A 21,836-nucleotide genomic window follows, 5' to 3' on the forward strand; every position below is an offset into this window, starting at 1 on the left:
CCAGCCCGGCCGGCATGGCTCCGTGGATGAGCATCGACCTAGGAACCAGGAGATCACGGTTCGATTCCCGGTCAGGGCACATGCCCCAGCTGCGGGCTTGATCCCCAGTGTGGGGCATACAGGAGGCAGCTGATCAATGATTCTCTGTCACCATTGATGTTTCTCTCTCTCTCTCTCCCTCTCCCTTCCTCTCTGAAATCAATTAAAAAAAAAAAAAAGAAGAAGACAAGACCATCTAACCAGGACTTCTCTTTGGAGGAATATTTTGAGAAGCTTGCCTCCTGTTATGGGTTGAATAATGCCTCCTCCCCCCGATTTGTATGTTGAAGTCTGAACCCCCAGTATCACAGAATGTGACCTTATTTGGAAATGGGACATTGGAGGTGTAATTACATTGGAGGTGTAATTAGCTATGCTACGAGGTCATGCTGGAGTGGGGTGGGCCCCTAATCCAATGTGACTGGTGTCCTTATACCAGTGAGAAGGGGAAACTTGGACAGACATGCACACGGGGGAACACATGAGAGCGTGAAGGCAGAGATGGGGGGATGCTTCTGAGCCGAGGACCAGCAAGGATGGCAGCAAACCCAGAAACCAGGAGACAGGCCTGGGCTAGATGCTCCCTCACGGCCGCAGAAGAACCGACCCTGCTGACACCTGCACCTCAGACCGCTGGCCCCCAGGCTGCGGGGCAATAAACGTCTGTGGGTTAAGCGACACAGTTTGTGGTCCTTTGTGGGGCGGCCCTAGCTAAGGAACACCCCTCGTAGCCAGCTCCTTCCTGAAGAACTCTCCCCCTGACGTGGACCACAGAGCCCGCCTCGGTGCAGGGGAGGGGGCTCTGTGCCTGTGAGCAGCCCCCCTGTGTCGGCGGCAGATCTGGTCTCACAGGCAGGTGTCCTGAGGCTCCACCTTCGACCCAGTGTCTCACATCAGGAGGCCCCCAGAGCACCGCCAGGTCAGAGCGAGGAGCTCCACTCTCCACAGCCTGAGGCTGGCGGTTCGCGTGTGTGGTTACATAAATTGAGGGCCATGGGTCATAATTTGCTCAGACGTCTCAATGACTTGTCTAGCCGGAGCCACACAAGAAGCCACGCCAGGTCACTGGGGTCATCCCCTTGTTACCTGTCCTCGGGGAGGAGCTGAATGGCAAAGTGGCCTGGAGCTGGCCCAGGAAGGAGAGCAGGCTGGGTAAGTGCCCAAGTGACGGGAGGGCAGCAAGTCGTGGGAGCCCAGCAGGCCCTGTTCTGCCTGGGCTATGCCTTAGCGGGCACGCCCTGAAACAGCCGGGAAGGGGTGCAGTGCTGTCTACGGGGGTCCTGGGAGGGTGGGAGGACGGAGGGAGGAAGGGCCTTCCTTCCGCTGGGTTCTGGGTAACCCATGGCTTTCAAGGAGGGAGGGTTGCTCCCGAGTGGAATTTCTGAAGCTTTGCAGGCTGCCCCTTCCTGGGGTACATGCACCCATAGCACACTGCAGACAGCACCCCAGCCATGGGAGGGAGAGGTGGGCAGGGAGTGGGGGACCAGCACTCTCAAAGACACAATATCCTACCCTCTGTCCCCTCTTTCCCGGCAAACCTGGGGGCCCCGGCTTCCCTGCCGCTCCTGGGTCTCCCTTTGGGGTAAGAAGAGAAAGTCACTCCTAAGAGATGGAGGTGGGGGTCATGAGGGGTATAATGGACAGCATTTCCTTAACACTAGTCCCATAAGATGTTCCTCTGATAAAAAGGATGCCCTGGTCAAAAAAGTTTGACATCTTCACAAGATATTACCTTTTTAAAGCTTTCCAATGCACATTTAGCATGTTAAAGGCTCTGAGAAGGCCTGCACGAAAGAAACCCGTGTAATATTTTTAATCCCCTATTTCTCAAACATATTTGGCCTTGACCATGGGAACTTTTTTTCACGTTACATCCCTTAATGAGCTAGATGAGTGAGACAGAGTCCCCAGGTGCAGGGGTCAGCAGCTCCTGGCTGCTGGAGCAGGTGTGTAGGCAAGCCGGCCGAGCTGTCCAGCCCGAATCCAGGAGCGGGAGGCACTTGCTGTGCCACCCTGACCAGCAGGCCCCTCCCTGGCAGGTCGTCCTCTGCTCAGTCAGGTCCCCAGCCCCACGCCCGCCTCAGGGGACCAAGAGCGAGAAACAGCAGCAGCCCCTCCCACCTCCCCTGGAAACCTGATGCTCCATGCATCCCAGAATATTCCCTCTGGTCAGTACCTTGGCTCCTGGGGTTCCTGGTTCTCCCTGTGTAGGAAAAAAAAAAAAGATTCAGGTAAGGAAGTAAGAGGGCGCAAGAGAGCGGGAAAGGGAGCAGGAACCAATGAGCAGAGCTACTCTGGGGGGCGGCGAAGCACCTGGCCAGCTCAGGCTTTCCTATGCTTAGACCTCAAAGCGGCCTCCTGGACCGCCCCCCCCATTCTCCCCCAGGTGAGGCGCGGGGCTGGTGTGGGTGTCGGTGAGGCCCCGCAGGAGAGGGAGAGGTGCCCCTGTGAGTGGGCCTGCCAGAGAGCCACCCCGAGCACTTGTGCTGCTGGGTGTTTCCACCGTCCGCCTGCCCGCCACACGGCAGTTAGCGTGGGGTTCAGGAGGGAGAATCCAGCCCCTCTCCCTGAAGCTCTGCAGGCAAGTAGCTGTGAGATTCCAGTGTGAAGGAAAGCTCTGGCTCCCCTGCATGGCAGGAGGTGAGACCTAGAGCTGAGAATGGTAACCCTTTGCTACTCCCTTGCAAGGCTTAGGTAGACATTGGCTGTTCAAGTCACGTGTGCATGCATGTGACGTTGGCTGTTCAAGTTATGTGTGCATGGATCTGGCAACAATGCTGCTTCAGGAGAAATGTCTCCCAACCCTGACTGCCCCCTCCTTGGTTCAGGGCCTCTGAAGTTCCAACTCTGTCCTCCTCTCCCCATCTCTCCCCCATTACCCCTCAGTGTTGAATTACAGCATTTCACTGACCTTCATCCCAGCCACGGCGATGCCAGGAGCCCCCTGGCAGAGAGAAGAAAAGGCATGGAGACTTTCTGCAGTCAGGGGGAGCACGGGGGAAGTGGCCAGCCTCCCAGCCTCCCCTTGGGGACATGCGAAGGTGGACTGCTCACGCCTGTGTACCACCCAAACCCACGGGAAAGGAGGGGTGCTGAGCTTGGCACGGGGGGGGGGTGGAACCCGAGGAAGAGGCTCTGTGCAGCACAGCTGGGTGCCCAGGGTCCCACCCACCTGCTCAGCACCTAGGCGGTACTGGGGGACACAGTGGGCATCATGGCAGGATGCCCACAGGTGAGCTAGATGGGACATCCCTGGGCTGAAGTGAGGGAGGTCTTCATTGGGATAGGAGAAAAGGAGGAGGAGATGGGGGAGGGGAAGCAGGGAGAGCCTCGGGGAAGGGGAGACCAGTAGATGGAGGTGTCACCACGTACAGTGCCCCCCAGTGTGTGTCAGCAGGCTTCTCCTCACAGGAAGCTCTCTGGACCTACCCCCTCATGGACTGGGGAGCAGCTGGCAGCGAACCCCGTTTCTATATCAGCCCAAGACCACTGACTTTTGAAGTGAACAGGCTTCCAAGCACAGAGCTTAGTAAACCCCAAGTGGAGGTGACATTACAGGGTGTCTGCTCACGGGGTGACATGGGTCTCAGGACTGCAGCCAGAGCTGGGGTTACCCAAGAAGATTGTTATGACCCAAAGTTGCCCAGAAGGAGGCCTGGCCACATCAGAAAGGGCACTGGTGAATGATGGGGCCAAACAGGAGCCAAACAGGAGCAGCCCTGCCTGGAAGGACCGGCTGCACAGCGAGGGGCGAGGCCTGGGAGGATACGCACACCCAGTCTTCACCGTGGGACGCGGGAAGGAGGAGCGTGGGAGAGAGGCCGGGGTGGGGGAGGGGCCGCCTGGGTGTGCTGAGGGGCAGGTACCTTCACTCCGTGTTTGCCCGGCATCCCTGGCATGCCCCGTTCTCCCTGAAGGAAGAAACAGAAACGATGAGAAGAGGACCAGACTCGGCCCTTGAAGCGCGGCCCGCTAGGCTGTCACCGAGAACAGTTGGTCCAGGAGCTCGGGACAGTTGAGCTCTGGCAGTCACCGTGGGCCACTCAGCGATGTGAACTCACACAGGGGTCCAGGGCATGGCTCACAGTGAGGGAAAGGCCCCAGAGAGAGCGGCCACCACAGGAGCCGAGTCCTGAGGGGAGGGGGGCCAGGGAGCTGTTCAAGATCTACTGCCAGCGGGTCTGGGACTCAGTGCTGTGGGCAGGAGCAGCCCTGGGCCACATACCTACTGCACAGCCTCCCTCCCACCCGCCTCGCACTTCCTGCCCGTTTTCATTCCAGCAGCCCTGCTCCAGCGGGACCTGCGGGCATGCCATCGCCCTCCGGGGCTCCTTTTCCTCCAGGTTCCTTGGTCTAACTCCTCCCAAGGGCCTGTGGGCCTTGGCCCCTGTGGCAGAGGGTCTGCCTGTACTTGGATGGTGGGGGCTGGAGGTGAATCAGGTGCCACCTGGCACCTTCCAGAGGCACCAGGACAGCTGTCGCTGCTCCAGGATCGCGTGGGTGTGCGCTACCATCTCAGCAGTGTCTTCAGCCTCTCATACCTCCCCGTGAAATGCCGCATCGATGGGAGGGGCTGAGCCCAGGACACACCAGGAGGAGAGGGGGTTGGAGATGCCAGCCAGTGGCAAATGGGGGCTGCCGTGTTAGGGTGACCAGGGGAGGAAGAAGAGCAGCTCCCGTCTCCATGAGTCGAACCCCAACGGAAGCCCCAGGCAGGGCCCAGAATGCTGTGCAGCTACAGGTGACAACGGCCGGCCTGCTGCAGCTGCCTGCGTGTGAAGGCCAGCGCCGTGGGTGGCCATGCCCAAGCCCGCTCCCGGCCCAGCTTCCTCTCTCAGGCCAGTGGGCACGGCCTCAGGCCATGCTGCCGTTCCCGCAGGCTTCAGGCAGAGGGGCAGCCTGGTCCCACCTCAGCTGTCCTCACCCCTCTCCGCCATCTGACAGAGCCCACCCCATGCTCACCGAGGACAGAGATGCTTCTAACTCTGCTCCAGGACCGAGCACTCCCTGTACGTAAGCTGGACAATAACACTCCCTACTCAAAACAGCCACTGCCTGGCATTGACTGTGGAAAAGGGGCCAGGGTCCTGAGCATGGCGTTCCATCCTCGCTTCCTTCCCAGCCTCATCTCCTGTTAGCCTGGCACCTCTTCCCTGCGTCCCTGAAAACACCACCCACTCTCCTGACTTTCTGTTATTTCCTCAACACCCTATTGGTTGATGGTCACACACCATCTGCTCTGTGGAGCCTTTTGCTGTGCCCGAGCCCCGTGCTGGCTCCTCAGTGCAGCAAGGAGCCCGTGCATTTGTAGTCTGTGCACAGAGCCACGTCGGCCTGGGATGGTTCACCTGCAGTCTCTTGGGGACAAGTCTCTGAATTCTGCAAAAGGCTCAGAATCTTTAGCTCCAAACCCAGGAGCCCTTTCTCATCCTCACTCACCAGGACCCCTGCGCCACAGGCAGTGACCACAGCAGACAAGCCAGTGGCCCAGGTCTGCCCTGGCCACCAAATTCCGGGGACCCCTCTGACGGGAAAGAGCAGAGAAAGGCATGGCCATTTGCTGCATCTGCCATGCGTCCGGCACCGGGCTAAGGGCTTTTCATCTTTCTGCTCACTGTCCGGGAATCTACTCCGGTGTGGGAGTGGATGTTACTCCTGCTTCACAGGTGAAGAAACTGTAGCTCAGAGAGGCCGGGTACGATTGTCAGGGTCATGCAGAGCAGGGATGTGAACATAGGTCTTTTGTGTGCCAAAGCCCAGGTCCCCATTTCTCCAGGCCAACCCCAGCGTCCATCCGCTGGGCTGGTGTTCCACCTGCTTCTGTTAAACACCCTCTGCGGGCTGAAAGCAGGCAATGCCCTCTCTGCTGGAGGGCCCTGGGCCTGAGCCCCACAGGCATGAAGGAGTCGGCCAGGCCTGTGAGGGCAGCTCAGCCCAGAGCCCTGGGGTGGGTCTTTAACCACAGACACCCAGAGAAAAGCGTGGGGCAGGGCCCTGCCTGCCAGTGCGGGTCTGCTATGTGGCCAGCAGAGGGCACCCCAGGACCTCGTCAGGAGTCTGGCAACAGGCCTCCAACCCCTTCTCAGGAGAACCAGCTGAGGCCCTGCTAACATGCCAATCAGCCCAAATGGGTTGACTCAGCCACAAGGACATCAGACAGAGTCCCTGGGGTGGGGTAGAGGTACAAGTGGGAGGTCAGCTTGGGGGTCCCTGAGTATCCAGGGATTTCCCATTTGTCCTGCCCTGCCCCTGTCTTTCCCTCAATGCCCCAGCCTCCCTTTCCCACCTCCATGTTGAGGAGCTGATGGAGTCAGGAAAGGCTGGCTGTGGGACTCCAGATAAACCCCGTTCCCTCTCCGGGTCCAGGATCCCCACCTGCAACGTGAGATTAGACTAGATGGTTCCCAGCCACTCCTGCTCCTCCATCTTTCTCCATTGCCCCCAGCCCTGCCTGTGGGAGACCCTTAGGAGGGAGAGAGGCCACGGCCAGGGAGGGGACACGGGGTCTGTTGGCAGGTCCAGGACAGGCTCCCTGGTGGAGGAGGTTAGCTCTGGGTAAAACGGCGGCTCTAGGAGGGCTCTCTGCCTTCTCCTCCTGCCCCCAAGAGACAGACAGCTTCCTGTGCCTCCGCAGGGAGGAGGGCGGGCTCCGGGCTCCTGTCTCCAGCCTCCACAGGAGCCCTGCAGAGCAGGAGCTGGGAGTGAGGCCTTCCAGCTAATTGGGCTTGTCTTCAGCCCATGTGGGTTTGTCTGTAAAGACACAGCCATGCCCTCCAGGGAAATCCGGCCCCTTGGAGCCTCCGAAGCAGGCAGCCCTCCTCATTAGCGTGGCTGACCTTTGCCCCTTCCCTCCCTCCTGGGTCAAGTCTCTTAATTCCGCAAACGACTCAGGCTCCCTTGATCCCCACCTCAGGGCCTCCCTCACTCCCAGCCCTTTGCTGGGCAGGAAGCAGGGGTGCCCTCCGCTGACCCACCCTGTGGGCTCAGTCCACTCTCATCAGCCTCCTTTCTCCAGGCCTGTCTCCACGGGCGTGCCCCAGCCTGACCTCTGAACCGGGGACTGTGCTGTCCTAACAGAAAGCACTGGCTCCTGGACGGTGGCCGAGGTGAAAGAGGGGTGAGAGTCACTGTCAAGGACTCGGGGTGGCTGTGGCAAGCAACCTTGTCTGTAGGGAGGAGGCAGGGGCGGTGCTGCTGCAGCCAGCGCTCCGAGGAGGCCGATGCCTGTGCACACGGCTTTCCCCGGTGGCACCCCTCAGTGAGGGCACATCTAGAGGGCCCTTCCCTGGCTTTCTTCTTCTTTTTTTTTTTATTTTTTATTTATTGTCTAAAGTTTTACATATGTCTCCTTTTTCCCCACTTGACCCCCCGCCCCAAGCCAACCTGGCTTTCTTCTTAAAAGTGTTCCTTTCTAAAAGGTTTAAGTTTGGAATTGTGCTGAATTCGGACTCATTAACTCACCGGCTTATCTTAGGTGGGAAGGAGCTGTCATAGTCTGTCAAAGCCCCCGGCCCCAATTTACCCTCTATCTTTGCCTTCCCCTCCCAACGGGGAGCCTCTGGGTGGGTCTTAGCCACTGGGTCTGGGCGTCCTGCAGCTGGGGAGTGGGTGCCCGGGCATGACAAAGGCTCTTGCCCCAGGGGCACAGAGCATGGATGGCACAGGCTGCTGTGGGACCAGGCTTGTGACCCCAGGCGGCGCCGACCCGCCACCTGGTTCTTTAACTGTGGTTCGGAGAACCAGTGCCTGATTGCAGGCCTGGAAAGGGTGGGTTCCATTCAACGGGGCTAAGAAAGCTCTGGGTGAGCACAGGTGGGTGGGTGGGGGGGGGGGGCACCCTGAATGACCTTGAGGACCTGTCCCAGCAAGGACTTCACAATGTCACTGACTCTCAGCTGGACCCTGCCTGTGCTCCCACTGCAGCATCACTAGGTGCTCCATGCTGGTCCTTGCCTCCAGGTGTGAGGACCCATCCTTTACCCAGATGACAGGATGGAAGCGAGCTCCTTGGAGCACAAGCTGGCCATGCTCCCGTCCAGGGGGAGCGGCCTCTTAATTGGTGATTTACTGTTTGTGGAACAAGCGGGGCAGGGACTTGGCAAGAAAACGCAGTCTGGAAGGAGGTGGGGGGCTTCAAGGTCAGCTTCCCAGCCAAGCAGAGGTCAGGTCAGAGAAGCTTGGGGAGATGAATGGACCTCCCTAACGTGAGCAGCCCAGCGCTGGGTGGGGGGCCCTGGGCCGAGGCAGCTCCACACACAGACTCTTTGTTCTCTGCAGGGAGGAGGAAGACCTGTCTGAGTGGGGAGCGGAGGGCTGGGGGGAGGCCAGCAGGCAGCTCTGGCCTCAGGCCTGGACCAGGGCCCTTTCCTGGGCTGGAAAATCCGGGTGAGGAGGGCCAATGCCTTTCTCTCACCTAAAGCGTTCCCAGGACTCCCTTCCGGGAAGAGGGTAGCTCAGTGCCCTGTTCCTGCTCTAGCAGCTCCGGGGCAGAGAGCCCTGGGACCACGGAAATGCCAGGCCCTCCGGTAATTGGGGCTGGCAGGAAGCGATCTGGGGAATTACCGGGTCAGGCGCCCCATCGAAGGCCAGGGCTTTGGAAGGGCGGCTGGCTTGTAATCTCGATGTGAGATCGGGTGATTTTGTAGTTAGTTCCAAAAAGAAAAGTCAGCTCTAATTAATCTGTGGACTTTGGAGTGCAGGAGCAATGGGGCCCAGAGAGCGGAGGCTGGGGCTGGGAACCGGCAGAGTGGGAGCCCGTCAGCCTCAGATCTGGAGCCCCTGTCTCAGCTCCCTGATCTGCCTTAATTTAAATGGGCTGGCTGTTCCCACTGGGATTTCGTGGCTTTGAAAGAGTGCTGTCCCCATCCCAGAGGCTTCTGTATCTACCGCTTCATTTGGACGAGGCACTCTGCCTGTGAGCCCAAGAGAAGCCTGGGGGTGTGCAGGTCCTCTGAGAGCCAGAGGGGCGAAGGAAGGTTCTGGAATAGCTGCAGGGCTGGGCTGAGCCAAGTTACCTTCTCCTGGCTCTATCGGAAGCCCCGGGACCATGCCAACTCCCTGCAGGAATCACTCAGGCGAAATCGGTGCCAGTGGAAAAAACACCACACTTCCTTGGTTCTTCGACTAAAATGCACCGCGTACCCCATGCTTTCTGCCTTAGACGCTCCACGTGCTGCTCACAGAGAGCTGGAGGCTCAGAGAAAGGCCCGAATCCAGCCACAACCTTCCCTCACAAGAAGGAAACAGCTCAACATGCACCTCCTTTTCTCCTAGTGGAGGGGGAACTGCCTACTGGAAATCCTGGGGACCCCCCAGGGCTATAAGACCCAGGTGGTAGTCATTCAGAGCAAGCTTTTGGGGTCAGACAGAACCCCCTGGCACGGACCTTCGAGGGTTCACCTTCGTGAACCTCAGTTTGTTCATCTGCCAATTGGGGGTGAGAACAGAACGCACCTCAGAGGGTTGTTATAAAGATCTAGTAAGTTGATGCGTGCCAAGTGCCTCATACACAAACTGGCATGTTGAAGAGGCCCCGTTCCGTAGCTGTAATAATGCTAAGTGCCATTCTACGGGAGTGTGTCCACCCACATGGCCCCTTGCTCTGACCGGCAGCTCAGAATGAACACATCCTCTCATAGAAGGACTGAGGAGCGGTGGGGAGGCTGGCGTGGCCGGAAAATGAGGACTGAGACGGGCGGGGTGACACCCTCACCTCAGTGTCCTAGCCATCCAACCACAGGGCTCATGGGCCCGCTCCCCTGGGAGTCCCTGTTTCTGGGGAGCCAGCAGCCTCCAGGAGGGGTGACTGCAGTTAGCAGCCGCTCTAGCACGAGGTTCTCACATCCCGCCTCCTCTGGTCGGAAAACGCACAGCCCACAGCTGCGGAAGGGAGCGTGCGCTCAGCCACAGTCCTTCATGCAAACCCGGGGACTTAACACCCAGACCACCACCTGCGTCAGACGCACCCCCCTGCAGAGACAGACTGACCAGCTCCGATTGCTTAGAGATAAGCCCTCACCAGGTTTGTGATCCACATACAGTCTGACAATCCTCGTCAACCCTCTTGAAAGAGAGCCAGGGTTGTAATGTTTTAAACACACTTTGCGTCTTGCAACATATTTAAAGGAGATTGGCGTCATAAATTTGGATCAAATAGGTACCACATGGGCGCACAACAATACTCGCAGTGTCTAGGCAGCGGGGCTGGCCCGGAGTGGGGCTGGGGCAGCACAGGGCCCGCTGGCCACATCGGCTCAGATCCCGAGGAGCTGGTGGGGAGCCTGCCCTGCTGGCGGGCTGGCCTCTGGGAGGCGGCCAGGTCGGGCCCAGTTGCTGGGGGGAGAGGGGGTGATGGAGCTAATCATTAGCAAAGTTCATGGGCTGAGAAACATCTCTGCTGAGAGCTAAGTTCCACCCCATGCTGGAAGAGAGGCCTCCCCACATGGGTGTCACGTCGCTGGGGCACAGCAATTGAAGCAGATGCGGAGGGTCCCTCGGTTACCCCACAGGTCCCCCTCACAGCCTGGCCCCTGTCCCAGCCCTGTGTTCCCACCTGCTAGCACTCGCTCCTCCCTGGGGTGGGCAGCAAACTCGTCTCAGCACCTGTAATCAGGCGCCTCCTTACTGTGCCTTACTCCAAGCAGAGAGCGGAGCGGGGAGAAGAGAGTAACAGAGAAATGATGGGCAAAGGAAGGGTGCTTGGGGGAAGAGCCCTCTACTTCCAGGGAAACCACAGCGGACGGTGGTCTGTGCACAGCTGGCTCAGCCTGGGTGAGACCCCTGAGCAGAAACTCACTTCTGCACCAGGGTGAGAAGACTGGCCTCTTGACCTGGACTCAGGAGACCTAGCTTCCAATCCCAGCGGACTGCTCACCAGCTGGCAGCCATATAAGGCCCGAGGGAGCTAGGGAATGAAGGACCTTCGGCTGAACCAGAGACGTGAAGGATTATTGCACTTGTCCTTGGGCACTGGTCTCTTCATCTCAGAGTTCCGACGGGAGGCAAACTACCTGGGCATGGCGATCAGAGGGGCTGGGCAGTGGTCAGGTGCTTGTAGCCTGCTGAGAGTTGCCTGACCTTGAGGAAGACCCCAAGTCAGTTGGGGGCGAGCCCTCTGCTGCTGGCCACCAGTCCCCAGTGCATACCCTCTGGGCTTTGTTGAAGTAACGACAGAACAAGGATCCAGGCACAGGGAGGGCCAGCCCAGACATGAGGGTGCTGAGACCGCCTCGGGCTCCGGGAATACCTACTGACCAGACTCAAGGACAGGCTGGGAGAAGTGGAGGTCAGAGGAGCCTTCCAGAAGCCTGAGTGACATGAGAGGGAACTACCCGTTCACAGCCCCTGCAGACTCCACAGAGGCCGCTGGGGAAGGGCAGAGGGGGTGGTCTGACAGAGAAAGGAAGGGCCAGGAGCAAGAGCCGAGCACGGAGAAGAAGGGCCTTCTCAGTTCCCCGTAGATCTAAAAGGGGTGACGCTTGTGCCTTGGCTAGGTGGCTTGGCTGGAGCATCGTCCATACACCGAAAGGTTCTGGGTTCGATTCCCCATCAGGGCACATATGGGAGGCAAGCAATTGATGTCTCTTTCTCACGTCTATGTTTCTTCTCTCACATCTATGTCTCTCTCTCTCTCTCTCTCTCTCTCTCTCTCTCTCTAAAGATCAATGAACATGTCCTTGGCTGAGGATTTAAAAAAAAAAAAAGTGGTGATGCTTGTCACAAGCCTGATGTAAGTGAAGAAAGACCTGACAAAGGCTCGAGGAGACCAATACTCCTTCCAAAGCCAGGGTCACTCTCTGTGGAGAATGGAGCCAACTCTGTCCCCAGGAAGCCGTAGTTTTCCTGAGCTGGAAGGACTTTAATCCTGTCTCCCATCTGATCTAGAAGCTGCTCAACACATGCCAGACCCTACCCGAACACCTCCGGTGACAGGGAGCCCCCTGCAAAGGTTCCCATCAGCACTCGCGCCAGCCCCTTCCATGCCGGAGCCTCTCTCGCAGCCCTGAGCCGTCTCTCCCCAGAGCAGGCTCCCTGGGGGCCAGGAGCTGCCCCTGTCAGCAGGACCACAGTGGTTTTCTTGCAAATGCAATGCAGTCAGGGTTGAATGATCTGTCCCACAGTCTGAGCCCAGGATGGCTGCCCTCAGGGGACCAGGGCCTCTGTCATCATGATACTCCAACCCTAAGCGGAGTCCTCTTAGGACAACAATCCCCCAAGCTCCTTTCTGGAGGAACCAGACTCGCAGTTGGCAGGAGAATACAGACACAGCCATGGTATGGATACTGGTTGCGGGCATTGCCACGATCCTAGCGCAACCACTGCCGGCCCCACAGTTTCTCTCTCCACCGCTTGAAAGAACTGGCGTGGCTGCTAATGGGAAAACCGACCTGCTCTGCACCAGGAGGCAGTAAATTTTGTGAGTCTGTGCAAGTGGATAGAGACAACCGCGGGGGCTATAATTTCCACTTCCTGACATAATGCAAATGTCTCAGTTTATGCAGAACTAATTACAGAACTCTCAGGTCTCGCCATCTCATCCACCAAACACCCATAAAACGACCCGGATTACGGAGTGTGCGGAATGAGCTTCTCAGGAGTGATTCTCCCCTTTCCACCCCCACCCCACCCCCGTGTGTCCCCCTTTCCGTCCTGCCTCTTTCCTTCCCCTGGATGTCTCTAGAGGCTTCCCAGCCAGGGTCTGCAGGCAGGATGGGCTCCATGTAGCAGGTGGTTCCATGAGAAGGGCCCAGACCTGGACATGCAGCCTCATAGGGAGGTTTTAGGACCAGAAACGATGCAGGTCACATTGAAGAACAGCCTGGCAACATGGTGGGCATTCAGTAAGGGGTGACTTTTATTAAGATTATTTTTGTTTTCATAGTTATGATAAGGACCGCCACTGGGCCTTGGTTCAAACAGTTTCCCTGTCTAAAATGCCATTTCCCTTGAGATTTGCTGACTGAAGGACCCCAGTGGAGGATTGAAAATGGCCACAAATGCGTTGCCACTCCTCCCACAAGAAGAAGTGGAAGCTGAGTGCCCGCCCGCCGCCCACATGACGTGGCCATGTGACTTGCTTTGGTCTTTAGGACATCAGAAAATGTGATGCCAGTGCACTGGGCGTGCCCATTTTGAACACTGCCCTGGGCCTGCTGCACTATAAGGAAACCTGTCTAGTCCACGGCGGGGGGGGGGGGGGGGGGGGGAAGGGGGCGCGCTGAGATGCCCAGCGGAGGGAGAACAGAGGCACCCCGCCCACAGCCAGCGCCAATCACCAGGCATGTGGAGGCGGCCGTCTTGGCCTTTCCATCCGCCATGCCGTGTGAATGTGTGAGTGAGCCCAAGGGAGACCAGCGGTACTCTCAGATGGCCAACCCACAGAATCATGAGAAAGAAACCGTCATTTCAAGCCAGTGCGTTTGGGATGGTTTGTTACACAGCAATAGATAACCTACCCATTCACCAGGACTGAGCTCATAGGCCGTCACCTCCCAGAAGACTTCCCAACTCCTGCCAACCTGGAATTAACCTCTCCACCACCCTGTATTCACAGCGCTTTGTGATGGCAGCAACCAGCACAGACGATCTTCACCGGGGTTATTGGTGCAGGAATCCCATCTCTCTGGCCGGTGAGCTGCCAGAGAGCAGGGCTGGGACCCTACCCCATTTCCCACGGGGCTCTGCCCGGAGAGCCCGAGGTGCCTCGGTACAGGTACAGCCACCCAGGTTGGCAGGGGAGACTCTTCTGGGTCAGAGGTCCAGCTGGAACACTGATTTGCCCAAGGCCCTGTCCCCTCCTCAGCCTCCTGCTACCCCAAGTGGAGACATGACCTCTGTCCAGCCAACCTCACACGCATTATGAAGCTCACGCTCGGTGAGTGTTTGTGCAAAATTATGTGTGTGTGTGCACCATGGTGAGATCCCACTTGAGTTATCGCTGTGGGGTGAGGTCTTCCCCTCCCTCCACTTCTTACCTTCCGGCCATGGTAGCCCTGGATCCCTGGGTCTCCCTGGGGCGGGGGGGGGGGGGGGGGAGGCAAAGAGAAGATGGTTAGAGGGGTTTTCCTAATGCCAAACGCCAGCTGCTGCTGTTCCCCTCACGTTCCCATCCCTCTTCCCCCCCATGTCTAAATCCTCCCGACCTCCACGCGCAGCCAACCCTGGAACAACAACAGAGGCTGTTCTGCTCCTCAGAACAAGTCAACTTGGCAGGAGGCCTGAGTTTCAGTTTTGGTTCCACCACCGATTCTCTGTCGAAAACTTGGACCAGTCGCTTTGCCCCGGGCCCTCAGCATCATTTGTAAAATGGTTGGGCTTTGCAGCTTCTCATCCTCAGAGCCCGAGGTTCCCCGCTTCAGAGGGAGAGCCTGTTTGACATCCTGAGCTTCCAGATAAGGTTTCAGAAGAGACCAGATGACCCCGAAGGTCCCTTCTAGTCTGACCCCTTAGGAAACACTTTTATTGGGATGTTGTGACAGTGTCCTGGGCATCCACCCGGAGTTTCCAACCAGCCTATAAGCTCCTTGGAGGTGGCACCAGCCATAGGACTTGGTCAGCTGAGCACACAAATGGTCCATCCTTGTGGGACCCAGGCAGTTCCCAGGGGGCCAGTGGTTTGGAAGTGCGCCAAGCCTGATCCATCTCTCAGCTCAGCTCCCTCTCAGCTCCTTATGCAGAACCCTTCAGTAGTGCCTGCCCCTCCTCCTGCAGGGAACTCTCCCACCCGCTCAGTGTATCACCCCAAAGGGCCCTCACCTTCGGTCCAGGAGGCCCAGGAAAGCCCTGCGGAAGCAAGAGAGAGGTGAGTGGAGGTGGGTTCCACAGGTAAACAGTTGAGGATAGTCATGTTTACAGGGGCTGCTGGGGCAGAGCGGTGCTTGAAGAGCTCGAAGGGGCTTTGGATGTGCTAGAGAACAGATCAGAGGATCCTGGGAGGGTGTCTGAAACCTGCTGAGGGCACATGGGGACACCAGGCTGGTGTCCCTCTCTGGAGCCATGTGGCGCCGTGGGCATCTTCTCTGTGCTTGCCCACTGGAAAATAGGTCAGTGGCATCATGTTAAGTCGACAGTGTGGTTTGGTCCAGATCCCCACCCGCCCACCTCCTAATTGGAACCCCTCCCTCGGAAGCCACCAGTCATGATTTTGCTTTTGGCCCTGCCAGCCTGTGGGGGAGCCCTTTGTCTCCGTCCCACCGGGCACTGTGACCATGGCAGCCCACAGTGGGGAGGTGGCGCGGGCCCAGGAGCCCGAGGGAGAGGCGAGGGAAGATGTGCTGTCTCCACGCGGTGGTGGGAGCGGGTCTGGATGGCAAACACGGGCTTCAGGAAACCCTGATGCCGGAGTCTGGGCTGTTTCAGCTGGTTTAAAAACACACTCTCTGTTTTTTTTTCTTCTTTATAAAAAACCTAACAAAGAAAACCATCTGGCTTGGGTTCAGTGAGTGGGAGCCCGATGTGTTTGGGGAGGCCAGCCAGCAAAGAAGTGGATTTTGAGCACTTTTTGGTTTTCCCAGCTTGGTTTGGTTCAATTCCCTAAATTTCACTTCCTTTCAGGTTTTCCATTTTCCCATCTAGAAACTCATGAAAGTGAGACCAATCTCCTTCCCTGAGGTCCTGGGGGGAAATGATGGAAATATTTAAAATCCGTTGAGGGGGTCAAGCTGGGCAGGAGAGCCAAGCCCCCAGCAAGCTCATTTCACACCGTGGTGCTCCCTTCCGGCCAAGCAGGTGCAGCTCTGCCGGAGCTGTGGCCCAGCCCAGGAGACCCCGCCCTGAGCCTCAGCATTGGCAGCTGGGGAGCTGAGGGGCTAGAGGTGAAGCCAAGTGACCCGGATGCGACTGTACTCATTGAGGGCCATTTGGCAGGGAGGTCACGACTCAGCAATTTCTCCTCGGGGGCTCCATCCCAGTGACAATCAGGTGTGCAGACATTTAGGTTCCAGGATACAGATCGCAGAAGGGAACTCGTTAACTGCTCTCTCAGGCCCAGCAGCCCTAAGACCCACGTCCTGGGAGACGCCTGATGTGTGGGAAAGAGCGTGCTTTATGATGGCAAATGGAAAAGTAACGGTACAAACTGCTGTATTAGTCAGAACATTATCAACCTGGAAATGTTCAGGTGCAGATATATCTAAGGAGGAAAATGGAAGGACTCTCCAAAATGGAATGATGGTGAACTCTGAATATGGGAAAAGAGACCATTTCAAACATTTTCTTTGTCTATATCCCAAACTTTTCATGATGAATGTATGAGGTTTCAGTCGTAAGAAAGAAAACCAGGTTTGTTTGTGTGTTAGCCACCTGGGAAAACATTATTAAACAGACTTTGTCCTTCACCCTGTCCCTCCAGTAACAGATGCCTGCTGCGTTATTCTCCTGCCCTGCTGCTTTCTTGCACTACAATGGGTTGAGAAAGACCCAGGTCTTGGGAATGGGTGACTTGGTGGCCACTGGGCTTAAATAGTCACCTGTGTGTGGTCTTGCCTGGAGGTGGGGTGCCTGCTAGCCTCCCTGGGCCCCTGCCAGTCCTCAGGCTTGGTGCAGGGACCCCTGGCTGACCTGGCATCCAGCTGGTGGCTTAGAAGTGGGAGACCTGCACACACCAGAAAAGGCACGTTTGTTAGGAGTGCCAGCTGGTGGGACAAGCCTCCGTCAGAGCTCACTGGCCCCAATTCAGGTTCTCCCAAGCCCAGGGGTCAGGGAATAGCCATCAGAGGTGGCCCTGGAGACTTTTCCCCTTTCTGCAGAGCCGGGGGTAGCCTGTCCGTGACTTCCTGCCTAGAAAGCAATGGCTGGAGTTGAGGACGTGGCCCCAGGAGGCGTGTTTTCAGAACCAGAGTGCAACAGGTGAGTGTGGCAGGGAGGGGCAGCTCCTTGCACAGGCCACCCATGTGCAATGGCCTTGCCAAGATGCTTTGGCCATTCGGCTGGGACACAGGTTCCCGTTGGTTATGCAAAGTTTGGATGCTTCCAGAGAATTCTTAGAACAAACCTTGGGAGAGGAGGCCGTGGAGAGAGGAAGGGGGTACTTACAGGTGGCCCCATGGGCCCTGGCAGTCCTGGATGCCCCAGAGGTCCACTTGGTCCAGGGGGGCCTGGTGGCCCTGGTGGGCCTTGGATACCGGCCTGGCCCTGTTCACCCTGAGATTCGTGGAAACAAGTGTTAGAGAGAGACCCCCAGGCTGTAGAGCGGTTCCCGCCCCAGTGCCATGCACCCGGTGAAGGCCTGCGTGGGCTCTGGTGGGGAGGCGGTGGTGGTGTGATGGTGAGGCTGCTGCGGTGGTGGCGTGATGGCAAGGCTGCTGCGGTGGTGACTACATGCAGGGACTGGTGGCAGCAAGGAGACGGCCAAGACATTGGGCCCCCAAGAGGAGGGGCTTCCAGGGAGGACTTGCTGGTCCCAGCGTGAGAGCCCTGCTGCGGTGGCAGAGGCAGAGGGGTGAGTGAGGTGACCCCTGGTGGAAGGTCCGCTCCCAGCCTGGCCAGAGCGCCAGAGTCCCCTAGGCAGTCTGGGGCCAGGGCCTGCCTCCGCTCCCGCCGCGTGGCAAGCCATGTCCTCCCTCTGCGCCCTGGCCTCCCAGCCACCGAATGAGAACAGCGGTCCCTTCTTTCCTAATGCAGCTGTTTGTCATTTTTGATGATCTGGCCCAGAGGATCAAATCAGATCCTTAGGTCAGAGGTCATAGACTTTTGTTTGGCTCACTAAACAATTGGGCAAGAGATTTTAAGTAAAAAAATAAATAAAAATGGATTGATGGGTTCTGATGAAAAAACTGGGAGCCCTGGCAGCTAGGCCCACATTCCTGGGGGCAATCATGAACTGGGTGGAGGAATGGCGCCCCCTTCAGGTGGGGCATGAGTTCTCCAGTTGCATCAGGATGGGTGAGGGCCTGGGAGGCAGGGGCAGCATCATGTTCCCTTAGGAGGAGAGAGCCTGGGGCTGGGGACCAGTCAGAGTTATCCTAAGTGAGCTCCCCAGGGATGATCTTGACTCAGGTCTGTGACAAGGGGCCCACCCTGCAGACAGACTAACACAGAACAGCCCGTGGGGGAAGGTGTGGGAGCTCTAGGCTGGGCTGCAGGGGACGCAGGCAGCCTGAGTTCCAGGCCCGCCCACCCCGCTCAGGGGGGTCTCAGCAAGCCTGTCTGACTCCTGCTTCCCTGTGTAAAAAGGGGAGCTGATGATGCTTCCTGCAAACTCTGCAGAGGGAAATGATGATTATAAACAGGAGTGCACGACCTCAGGATGAGAACTGGAAGATTTTAGCAGCAACTGCTTGAGCCCCCAGCTCTTGGCTGGGACATCCTAGGGCAGACGGCACCCGGCAGAGCTACTCTGGGCCCCAGGCTTCATCCTGCCGCACCCCGAGAAGCTGCGTGAGGGCGCTGAGTGCTCCCTGTGGAGGAGGCAGGTGCAGAAAAGGGTCACAGGTCCCACTTTACAGAAAACAGGCTCTGGGAGGTTGAGTTCCCTGATCAAGGTCACAAGAGAATTCAGGGGGAAGTCAGGACCCCAACTCGGAACTCCAGACTATTCCTATTCACTCCAAACAAGCCCCCAGCAAACATTGCTCACCGTCCAACTTTCTACACGTTGGAAGTGACCTCCAACACCGTCTGCTAAGCACATCATCTCTCTTATAAAGTGTCCTGTTTCAACTAATATTAGACCCAGTATTTAAGTATCTGACAGAGCCTGTAAAATCAATATTGGTTTATTGATAGGAAATGGACAAACCTTTTTATGTCCCACCATGGCTGACAGGCCGAAGCTGCCGCAGGCAGAACAGGGGCCGCTAAACCTCTCTCTCTGCTTAGGAAACCAGGCCAGCGCAGCACAGAGAGTTCTGCTCGCCCACCCCTGGCTCTGGAAAAGGGAGGCAGTAACATGCCTGGGCCCCTCTCGATTTCTTCATCTGAAAGGTGGGGATGATGACGGTAGGACCGCCACTGGCGGCGGCCGGTGTGGGATTACATGAGCTGATCCATGTAGAATTCATACAACAGTGCCTGGAACCAGCGAGGGCTCAACAAGTAGCAGCTGATGCAGCTGAGGCAGCTGAGGCCCGGAGGTGGCCGCTTGGGTTGAGGTGAATGGCCGCTCTGAGAGCAAGGACCCAGCTCTCCTGGGGTGGGGTCTGGCACGGGTGGGGGTGGGTGACAGAGGGGTGGGCCTGGTGCTTCTCTGAGCTGCCAGCGGGCCCCCTGAATAGCCATGCTTGGGGTAAGCACTCAGAGCACATGGAGGCTCTCGAGGATTTGGCTGGTGTAATGGGACACGCAGGCTCGGGTAACACACCCATCACGTGTCCCTCTGTATTTTTAGTTGTTAATTGGAGTGATTTTTTCAGCCTTGTTCTATCAGGTGCCTGACATGCAGGCCTCTGGACTCCTGAGTCAGGGCAGATGGTGGCGCCAGGCCATGCTGTCAGGCTTGCAGGGAGCATCTCCGAGCCCTGTCCCTTCCAGCATCCCTGCGGCCTTGGGGGTACCCCCTGCATAGTGTGAGGAAGACTAGGGGTGTGCGCGGGAACCGCGGGCTGCCTGGCCTAGAATCGAGCTGCAGTGCCTTAGCCTGAACCCTGGGTCTGAGGTCTCTTGTTCTTTGTGGTCTGGTCCTACCCAGCCTCATTGGGTTAGTAAGGCAGGAAGAAGGAATCAGTTGCTCACAGTGATTACACCTGTTGATTGTGGGCTACATTCCCTCTGCAAACTCCCTCACTCCTCAAACTCAGGTTACAAGTGATCAGATGCTAAGCAATCTGCATTTCTAAATATACAGGGTGTAGGGCTGACTGAGAGAGCCCTGGGTGGGTGGGGGGTCTGAAGACCTGCTGCCAATTCCCATTCTGCCTCTTGCTGTTTGTGCGACCTTGGGCACAAACTCCCTTCTCTCTGAGCCTCAATTTAATGATAGCAATCAAACTGTGCTGGGAACTAGTCTAAGTACTTTGCATACACAGCAACCTGATGCAGTGGGAACTGTTATTAGCTTTATTTTACAAATGAGAAAGCCGAGGCACAGAAAGGTTAAGTAACTTGCCCCAAATCACACAGCTAGTAAGAGAGAGAGAGAGCCTGGGTGCTCTTCAATGTACTGTGTGACCTTGGCCAACTTACTTAACGTCTCTGAGCCTTGACTTCCTCATAAGAAATAAGGATGACCATGCCCGATTCATAAAACTGTTGAGTGACTGAGATGAAATCAGGCCTGTGAAACGTGGGACACGGTGGCTGGCACCAGTGAGGGCTGTTGCGGTGGCTCCTGAGAGCAGCAATGGGCAGTGGGAGTTGGGGATCTGTGTGTCTCCGGGTCTATGGCATTGACTGGTCCATTTTTGTCTAGTTTAATTTAACCAAAAGAGAGTGAGGTTCTGTCTTCGTCTGCAGCCCCCGCTGGCCTCTCAGGCCCAGAGACTCGCGGAGCCCCAGGGAGGCCACAGGAGGTCGGGGCAAAGGGAAGGGGTCTACCTGGAAGGTCCGCCTTTTAATGACTGGGGGTGGAGCCAGTCGCACTGAATTGAGGAGAGGCAGCAGCTGAGGAGAAAGATGAGTTGGAAGGCCAGAGGGCAAAGGCCAAAGGTCGCAGGTGTTCAGGAGGATGCCAAAAGTCACCAGGAAGTCAGGGCGGCCAAGAGGGAACGGAGGAGAGATAGAGAGAAGAGAGATTAGCGAGTGTGAGGCACAGGGAGGGGAGGCATGGACCCAGCACTCTCGAGGCTTCGGGGGTGCAGTGCTGAACTTGCCTTGGAGGGTACACCGTCCCTTAAAGGAGGAGCGGCCCTTGGGGTGTTGGCCAGCAGCATCCCCCAACAGGGAGAGTGGTCCTCCTTGCCTGGGCCGGCCCTTGGTGGCCACGCTGGGCCGAAAAAGCCGCCTGACACACAACCCAACATTGCACTGCTGGCCCCACCCGTTCCTGGTGGTGGACACGGGCTGCTGGGCTGAGGGCGGGAGACTCAGAGGCTCTGGTTACGCAGGAGCCACAGGACCAGCTAAATTGGTACTTGGAGCCAGGCTGGTGTGTGGCTGCCTCTGGGTGCTCTTTTTGGTTGAATGAGAAAGGCCGATGTCAGCGAATCTGGGGAGGTGGTCAAGGGCAGTGCCAAGCCCGGTTCCCGGGGGCTGAACCGACTGAGGGTGTGGCCAGTGTGGGCACAAGATAAGTGCTACCGAGGTCTCACCCTGGGGCTGGACGGCTTGGAAAATAGAGGCTGGGCAAGGATGTCCAACCACTTGTTTGGGAGAGGCAACTTGCAATCACAGTATTGCATGTGACTTCATTTCTGGAAAACCTTGCTGCTTTCCATCTCTCTACCCATGCAGCGGAGCACCCAGGGGCTCTAGGAAGTGGCTAGACCCAAGTTAAAACAAAGATGGCATCTGACCAGCCTTTTGTTTTGAAAGCATTTTAACTCCCACGAGGCCCCTGGGATGAGTGTTAAGAACCAGAGGCCACCTGGGCTGAGAATGTGCCCAGCTGGGTGCTTGGGTGCCTAATCATGGCCTTTCTAGGTCATGGCCGCCTTCCCGGGCAGCTGCTGCACCCGGAGCCCCACCCCCACCCCCTCCCACCAGGGGCCCGAGGATGTGCAATGTTGGCCTCTGTGTCCAGGAGCCTCTCAGCAGAGCGGGGCCAGAGGCCTTCGGGAAGAGAACCTACAAACCTTCAGGGTAATTATCTGGTTGGAGTGCAGAGCTGCTAGAGAGCCGCTTAGGTACTCCTGGGAGGGAAGGGGGATGGAGGTGGTGAGACAGGGCAAGGGGGAGAGTGAGTGCCAGGGCCGCAGACACCGCTC

The 21,836-nt window shown here is 57.5% G+C and overlaps 1 protein-coding gene across 1 annotated transcript in view; it reads right to left on the bottom strand.

The window, feature by feature from the left end:
- COL13A1 (collagen type XIII alpha 1 chain) overlaps window positions 1-21,836 on the bottom strand; it is a 138,284-nt gene that overhangs the window by 35,216 nt on the left and 81,232 nt on the right. Inside the window, exons 14-21 of the mRNA XM_054729344.1 lie at window positions 21,705-21,761; window positions 20,509-20,574; window positions 17,071-17,178; window positions 14,794-14,820; window positions 14,013-14,048; window positions 3,906-3,950; window positions 2,951-2,983; window positions 2,216-2,242 (exon numbers count right to left, since the gene is read on the bottom strand). Of these exons, the coding sequence (XP_054585319.1) occupies window positions 2,216-2,242; window positions 2,951-2,983; window positions 3,906-3,950; window positions 14,013-14,048; window positions 14,794-14,820; window positions 17,071-17,178; window positions 20,509-20,574; window positions 21,705-21,761 (399 nt within the window). The remainder of the gene's footprint in view (window positions 1-2,215; window positions 2,243-2,950; window positions 2,984-3,905; window positions 3,951-14,012; window positions 14,049-14,793; window positions 14,821-17,070; window positions 17,179-20,508; window positions 20,575-21,704; window positions 21,762-21,836) is intronic.

This window comes from Eptesicus fuscus, chromosome 17 (genome assembly GCF_027574615.1).
Source record: "Eptesicus fuscus isolate TK198812 chromosome 17, DD_ASM_mEF_20220401, whole genome shotgun sequence".
NCBI classification, from domain to species: Eukaryota; Metazoa; Chordata; class Mammalia; order Chiroptera; family Vespertilionidae; genus Eptesicus; species Eptesicus fuscus.